The sequence below is a fragment of the Pseudonaja textilis genome, chromosome 14 (genome assembly GCF_049901715.1).
Source record: "Pseudonaja textilis isolate UNSWEBS1 chromosome 14, rPseTex1.2, whole genome shotgun sequence".
NCBI lineage: Eukaryota > Metazoa > Chordata > Lepidosauria > Squamata > Elapidae > Pseudonaja > Pseudonaja textilis.
This window is the reverse complement of record NC_142003.1, coordinates 7636879-7645253: the sequence shown is the minus strand read 5'-3', so window position 1 is coordinate 7645253 and position 8375 is coordinate 7636879. Positions and strand designations below refer to the sequence as shown.

General features: G+C 44.0%; 1 protein-coding gene across 1 annotated transcript in view; it reads right to left on the bottom strand.

Annotated features, from left to right (window-relative positions):
• Nucleotides 1-3670: 3670 nt before the first annotated feature.
• The window catches only part of SHISA9 (shisa family member 9), a 160020-nt gene continuing 155315 nt past the window's right edge, over nucleotides 3671-8375 (bottom strand). The window contains exon 4 of the mRNA XM_087912362.1: nucleotides 3671-4063. Coding sequence (XP_087768488.1) covers nucleotides 3705-4063 — 359 coding nt within the window. The 3' untranslated portion in view covers nucleotides 3671-3704. The remainder of the gene's footprint in view (nucleotides 4064-8375) is intronic.

The window sequence follows — 8375 nt, the reverse complement described above, 5'->3', positions numbered from 1 at the left end:
GTCAGCAGAAGTAGCCTGCAGTACTGCACTCTGACCACTGCGTCACCGAGGCTCTTAATGAATAGGATCATTAAATTGATTCTGTTGCATTGTCTTGCAGTGAGTTGGCTGTGGTGAGCTGTCCCATTCCATCTTGGACATTTGAAAGCTACTACCAGGAAAGACAACCCAATGCTCTTTAGATGCTTCAGGTCTTGGTTTCCATAGTTTTAGCTGTGATGACTAAAGTTAACCGATGTTGTAGTCCAAAGCTTTGGAGAGGCACCAGGTTGGGCAAGGTCGAAGCAGCCTATTAGGAATGAAATGTAGGAACCAACCAATCTGGTGCCAGGTGAATTTTTATCACCTTTCTTTGAACTTCCCATTCGGTCAGTAGATCTCTGCATTTCTCTACTCTTTTCCACAAGACAGAGTAGAAGACCATTGACCTAAACCAGGAAGTTTTTGCAAGAGCAATGCTATGATGAGATCAAAGCATAACAAGACATCAAGCAGAATATTAGCTATTATAATTGGAAAAGATGTAGAAGCCTTTGACACGTTGGCGGAAACCAACAGAAACCCCCTAAGAAATCTCTAAACGGGACAGAAAACAGCCTAGAAAAAGCTATTTCACAGATCTAGGAGAGGATTGCCACTGAGTGCCTGATCCAGAAGAAGCTCCCTCCAACCAGGGTCTTTCTGTTTAAGAGGCAAGCTTGAAAATTGGGGTGCTGTTGTTTTACAAAGCTCTCTTGAATGAATGAAGCTCAGAAACAAACTCCACAAACTCCAGACCAGGATTAAGCTTAGAAAGTTCAAACGTTCTTCTCTAACTAGGATTAAGCTCAGCTGGTCGGTCCTCAGATGAGATTAATCTTTATTATAGACATAGATCAGTTGATTGTTAACCATTTTCATCTTCCCCTCAGTCTTCTAAATGTGGTCCTCAGCCCCTGTTCCTCCCCAGACTTCCACTCTCAAAACCACCCTACTGTCCTTCCATTTCTCTCTATGCGCCAAGAACTGATGAAATGAGAATAAAATTCTCTCTCATCTTCTCCCTCACGAGCCCATCTTTGGCAGGATGTAAAAACAGTGGGTTGAAATGACTAGCGACGAGCATCGGTTTAGCGTCAGCAAATACAATTCTTTGGCAGCCAACCAATAAAGACTTCTACTTCTACCACCCCAGGCAGGAAAAGGGATTAAGAGTCAGACAGACAGGATGGTAGAAACAGTGAGTAGCCGTACATAAGGCAGCTTAGGAATTGTCCATTGGTGGCAATGGTTCCACTCCTAATAGCCAGCATTATCCATTAGGGAAGATGGTTTTCAGTTTACTCACTGTTTACTCACTGTTTACTCACTGTTAGGCATACCAGAAATCCAGATGACCATTATCTGGCCAAAACAGATACAGAAAGTCCTCGGCTCATCATCACACTTGGGAATCAGAATTTCTAGGTGGTGGTTTAGTAAGTCACGCCTGATTTTATGACCTTTTTTTTTTTTTGCAGCGGTTGTTAAATGAATCTTAGCAGTTATTAAGCGAACTATGTGGTCTTTAAGCAAATCTGGCTTCCTTCATTGGTTTTGCTTATGAAAACCCAGCTGGGAAGGTCAACCAAGGGTGATCAAGCAGATCCTGGGATTCTGTTGTAAATAGAGGCCGAGTGTATTTATTTTGATCCTGTGGATTTGGATCAAGTCATAGCATGGGTGTTCAATGGTCATAAGTGTGAGGACTGGTTGTAAGCCATTTTCTCCAGGACCTTTGGAACTTTTGGACACTAAGCAAACGGTTTTAAGTCAAGGGCTACCTAGAGGTGCCACCCAGCGGTCATAAGGATTTTTGCAGCTTAGGTCTGATAATACTAGACCAGGCCCAGTAGAGAACAAAAGGAAACAAGATAGGAAATAAAAGAGAAATAGAAATGCAATCCATGTCCCAAGATGCTCTTTCTGAAGGAGAACAAGGGAATATTTGCTGGTCAAGACATTGTAAATGCACAGTGCTTGTAGAAATACGAGACCACCAAAATCAGCCCCCCCTCCCTCCGCCCCAAAAACCACCTCTGCCCTTTTCATTGGTTTGTTCAACTTTGGTGACACCCATCCAAGCAGTCTCTTAACATCTCCTGCTGTTTCTGTGGGTCTATTTACATGAACAAACACATTGAAATAACTATATTTTAAAACAATTTTTTTTTTTACATACAACCTTCTTTTAAGGGGAAGTGATCACAGGCTATATTCTCCAACCTGCGTGTGTCTTTTTCTTCCCCTTGAGACCTGCAAATGACAATCAGCAGAGGGAGAGAGAGGGAGAGGAAGGGAGGAAGGAAGGAAGGAAGGAAGGAAGGAAGGAAGGAAGGAAGGAAGGAAGGAAGGAAGGAAGGAAGGAAGGAAGGAAGGAAGGAAGGAAAAGAGAAATATTCAAAACAGACTTAAACAAGTTTTAAAGGAACATAAACAGCAACAACAGAATACTCCGAAAATCAGAAGGCAGGGAAAATCAGTTTTCAACAGGAGAAGAGACCAGGAAGGAGTGACAATTCCAGTCTTTGCCAAAAAAGACATTATAAAGGTGATGTTAGTGTATTCTCAGCTAAAAAAAAAAAAAGGGGGGGGGGTAAAGAACCAGAACAGAAGCCAAAGAGATGAGGGAAGCATCTGAAATTGGTACAGATTTCACTTAAAAACAAGACAGTCATCAAACATTAATAATATGGTAAAGGCACCACCCACGCTTAGCTATTGTCAGTCCTGAAGTAATTGAAAACTGGGAATAATTAACTAGGTTGAGAAAGAAAAAAAAAACCAATGCCAAGCAGGCTGGAGAGAAAGTAACTTGAGTGCTGTGGGATGAAGGGTTTAGGACAGGATAAAGAGGTTCCTGTCCATGTCACTCTTGGCCCGTACAAATCTGGAAAAAACAGATGCCGTAAGACTGAAAAACGCCGAGCTTTTCAATCGATGAGAAAGTCTTTGTAATACGTTGAATGGTAACAGTCTTGTAGGGTTGGCCAAAGAGTCTCTGCTCTTTCTTAACGTGAGATGTGTGATCTCCATGTATTTTTTGCTTGCTTGCTTGTTTTGTTAAGCGGTGGTACTCACCCCCCAAAACCTTCCCACCCCCACCCCCCCAAAAAATCCCCCAGACACTAATCAGGATTATGCCCTTTTGGTCTTTGCTCTTCGTTTCAGCCTTCTGTTGTTCGCAGATTGAGTGACTAGAGAACATTCTGAAAATTTGTAGCAAATAATAATAATAATATAATAATAATAATAATCCTCATAATCACAGGAATAATCCTGATTGTATCAAAGTCTTCCCTTCCTCTCCTGGAAGGTGGAAAGAGTTCTCAACCCAATGGATGGGGGTCTCTAAATTGTGCTACTTTTTCATCATGGATCTCAGTTTGGAGAAGGGAGGGAATTCCGTTGGAAGGGAGGTCAATTTCCCAGGTGGAATAGAAAAGTCTGAGCAAACTTCGGAATATTGCTATAGAAGCGCTGACCCAGTCTTTGACAGGTGCTCCCCTTGAAGAGGTAGTCCATCTTTCTTCAACCAGGGATGATGGACTTTCCTAGCTTCAAGTGAAACCTGGGTTTGTTTGTTGGTTTGTCTTCACGGTTGTCTTCTTGACAGATTTTTGCTTTGTTTTGAATTCTTTCTTTTTAAAAAAAAAAAAAAAAGGAGCCCCAAAGGGAATTTGCTCTCAAACAGTCACTTCTGTCTTGCTGTTAGTGATGAAATATGGCTGTGTGGGCAAATAATGCTGGCTCCGTGTAGTCAAGGGGTCCCTCGTGGCGGGATCTCCCATGAAATTCCTCCCTTTGGTTGCGTAGGCTTGCCTTCGAAGGGACTGGTCGCTAGGATCCCAGGTCTTGTAAGCCAAGGGGTGCATATGTGGCTTGGTGGCTTTGGACTTCTGTCCATTTTGTTTCATGGTGCCCCCTTCCAAGATATATGGCCGATCTTCCTCCACGTGCACAGGGTGCAAAGGTAGGCTCCCTTTGGCAGCCAACTCAGCCAGGTGACGCCGCTTGGAGTAGAAATCATCGTTACCTTTATCTGCTAGTTTTGAAAGAAGGAGAGAGAGGGGGAGGGAGGGAGGGAGGGAGAGAGAGAGAGAAAAGGGAGTGTTAGCCCAGAGACAGGAAAAGAAGTTTTTAAAATAAAACATACCATTGCCAGACTGCAATGTATAAATAGACGCAGTGGTGTGGGCTAAAATTAAGATCTCCTTCCAGATGGAGATAACAGCCGGATCATAAATAGGAGTTGTAAGAAATTACAAGCCTTCTTCCCTGTAGAGAAACCAGTGGAATCTTAGCAGTAGAGAGCATTGTAAACTCCTGGCAGCGAGTCAAGAATTCATATATGTAGCTATTGGAGGCTCATCTTACACGCGTGCATTGTACAGACACTCGCACACACACAAAGAAAGAGAGAGCAGTTGTTCTCAGTAATTCGGCTCTCTCATTTATCTGTGAAAATGAAAGGCTAGTTCAACCACATCACTTGCTTCTAGGTGGCCCCCATATCTCTGGAGCTTTTCTTTTGACAAAGTCCATCACTAAGCTAGCTCTAGATATCAGGGGTGGGATTCAAAATTTGTAAATAACCGTTTCTGTGGGCATGGCTAGGTGGGCATGACCATGTGACTGGGTGGGTGTGGCTTCTTCTTCTTTCTTTTTTTTGCAGCACTCCCGCCATTTTGGGGCCTTCTGGGCCTCAGGTAAACTTCCTGGGGGAGTGTTTTTGCTCCCAGAAGGCTTCCCTGGGAACCAGGAAGGTGCAGCTCCCCCTGTACCCCCCCTGTACCCCCACACCCCTTTTTGCTTCCTGGGCTTCAGGGAAGCCTCCTGGGTGAAGCAGTAACACAGGGAGGGGGATCCCAGAACAGCTGATCATCAGAACAGCTGATCGTCAGGAGGAAAAAAATACCTTAAGGCGTGACTGGGCAGGGAGAATGGTGTCAGCGATGTTGGGCATGTACACAATGTCGTGCATGCGTGACAAGGACTGACTGGGCGGGGAGGGGAGGGGAGGGTGGAGAGGGGTGTGCCAGCCAGGGGTATGATTTGCCGGTTCTCTGAACTGCACACAATCATAACAACCAGTTCTATAGAACTGGTCTGAACTGGTAGAATAACCCCCCCTGCTAGACATTCTTAATATTTCTCAGAAGGTACCAGGAGCAGTGTTCCTTCACCTTACAGTAGGGAATTAAAAAATAAAAGCGAAGGTCCAGTTGCCTTGCATATCACTGCAGGCAAACAAGTCACAGATGAGCAAAATAGGTCATTAGAGGTTTAAGCACCCAAGGTCTCCATCCGGTATCCGGGATCAAAGTTGGAACTAAACCTGATTGTTTGTCATAGGCCTTTTTTTTTTGCGCAACCATGTCTACTGAAGGGTCTGACAGTCAACAGGGAACCACTCTCTAATTCTTGGATTTAAGTGGGGTTGAGATGGATCTTTGTGAAGCACAAAAGATGCTAAAATGTCTCAATGCTTCCAATTATCTGGAAAGCGACTTTAAATCAGAATAAATAATACAATAACAGAGTTATTTGGGGGGGGGGAGAGTTGGGGGGGACTTTGGAGGTCTTCTAGTCCAACCCCCTGCTCAACCAGGAGACCCTATACCATTTCAGACAAAGAAATGGCTGTCCAGTCTTTTTTCCAGTGGTGGAGAGGCCACAACTCCTGGAGGTAAGTTGTTCCATTAATTGTTTTCTCACTGTCAGGAAATTTCTCCGTAGTTCTAGGTTGGCTCTTTCTTTGATTAGTTTCCATTGTTTCTTGGTTTCTGGTGCTTTGGAAAATAGGTTGACCCCCTCTTCCTTGTGGCAGCCCCTCAAATATTGGAACACTGCTATCATGTCACCCCTAGTCCTTCTAAATCAAGGGTCTTCAAACTTGGGAAGTTTAAGATTTGTGGACTTCACTTCCTGAGCTAACATGACTGGAGGAGGAATTCTGGGAGTTGAAATCCACAAGTCTTAAAGTTGTCAAGTTTGAAGACCCCTGTTCTAATTCTTCCTATAATAGTTTTAATACTGAGAATCTCTGGTGCTCAAAGGCTGTTCCTATGGATAACTAGGCTTTGGGTCTATATCCTATGTCTAGGATCAAACTCATAACCAAACCTATTTTTCATACGCTATTTTCCTGATCATCAGTGGCAGGAAAGGTGAAGCGTTTACAGAAAGGTCTTGCAATAAACAGAGAACTCACTTTCTAATGCTTGAACTAAGATGTGACTTAGGCCTTTGTGAAGCACAAAAGACGACGGAACATTTCAATGCTTCCCGTTATCTTTGCCAAGCTTCACATAATCGTTTTAACACTGAGCGTGATCTCTGGATGCTCAAAGGCTCCTCCAAGCAGATAACTGGGAGGAGTGAACAAGTTCCAGATCCAACAGCTGGGCCCTGGGCTCTGTGTGAACTTCATCTGAGGCTTTGACATGTTGGTCTTCCCTAGGCAAGGAACAAGGGCAGGTAGCTGTTTAACAGCCTCCCACTTGGGAGTTTCTTTTTCGCTCATCCTTCTTCAGAGGAGACGCTTCTTCTTCTTCTTCTTTGCCTCCTCCTCCAGGTGAATTTAAATTGCTTCTGAAAGAGCCCATGTTGTCAAATTATACTCTGCACGCTTTACCTGCCTCCATCTGTCTCCTTGTTAATTGGCATCTTCGTGCTTTTATATAGCATGCAGGTGCTGTTAAAAGGACGCTTTCCTTTTTAATTAAAACATGGAACACGGCTAATGGCTTGTTCCCATTTCAGAATAGGATCTGAGATTAGAAGAAAGTACCCTTTGATGTCTACTCTTAAGAGAGATCAGGAACCGATTAACTGGGCTCCTTGTGTGGGCTAATCTCGTTCTGTTGCGCCATGTTTGCAACTCAGTTGTTGCTGTGTCTGGTGTCGCCCTTATTTTTCAGTCATGCTACGTGCGGATGAAAAACCTTGCAATAATACAAGAGGAACTGCCTTGGTTAGCCCAAATATCCCCTGACAAAGAATGCGGAATCTGTTCAAAATGCAGCAATATATCCTGAATTTTGCTGAAAAGGCAGTTCTAAGTGACAGCAGCCAGGCCTCCTATTTTATCATTTTATAACACATTTTTCACTGTGTGAGAAATCCCCAGTGGCTTGACAGACAAGCATTCTAGAAAAGCTAATGAACATGACACCAGTTCCTCACTGAGTTGAAGACAGCCTAGCTTACTATCAGAAGAGCCAGAAAAATCTAAGCCATATTTCCAAGAATAAATAACTGATCAAGAGAAATGAAGTTGTTTGATTTTGTTTCTGACCCAAACCTTGTTCCAATGAAACAAACACAAAACCGAGGTAACAGAAACACCTTTGAATGATTCTTTACAAGTTCCGTTCCTTCCCGGTTAAAAGGCTGTTTCAAACTAATTGTCTCTGATAAGAACGAGTCTTGCCAAGGTTGTGCAAGGCTGCCAAGATTGCTTTACTAAGAAATATTTCAAACACAAAGAGTCTCCAAACACCAACTAAGAGAGTCCGAACGTCCACAAGGCTTGAGTGCAAAAACTTCTTTGCTTCCTGCAAAGAACTCCGGTTTCTCAGCTGGCTTTTATCTCTTGAGGGAGGAGCCATTACCTTGCAGCCTTACTCCTGAGTTGCCCATGCTGCTGCAGCTGCTCTTTCCTTCAAGCAACCCTGCATGCATGCGCACTGGGCACAGGCTCCTCGGGGACTTTTTCATCACTGCTGCCAGTCTCCACAATCTCCAAAGGCAGCATTCCACTCCCTGACCTCAGCCGTCCGCACCTGTTGTTGGTGAACCACAACAGGTTTGCTCCAAGCCCATATCTTAGCCCAGGGCTCTTCAAACATGGCAACTTTAAGACCTGTGGACTTCAACTCTCAGAATCCTCCAGCCAGGAATGAGGAATTCTGGGAGTTGAAGTCCACAAGTTTTAAAATTGCCAAGTTTGGAGAGCCCTGTGTTAGCCCAACATTTCTGCTTACATTTCCAAATTGGCTCATGGTTTGCCGTTGCCTCCTTCCTAGGGCTGAGCAAGAAAGACTGGCCCAAGGCCACTCAGTTGACTTTGGACCTAAGGCAGGATTAGAACTCATCGTCTCCCTGTTTCTAGCCGAATGCCTTAATTTCTACCCCAACAGGCTCTCTCCTTTGCCTTTACTTTCCAGAGAATTAGAGAGGGGTTGACATACTTCCCTTGGCTCCATTCCTTCTGTGGGCTGAGCTATCTTTTCTCAGACCATTATTCTCATCACCCATTACCAAATCCTGGTGTGGAGTCACTTGTCATGTATAACTATATCCAACAGGTAGGTGTTATATGTGGGCAACCAAAGCCATTTAGCAGTGAGAGT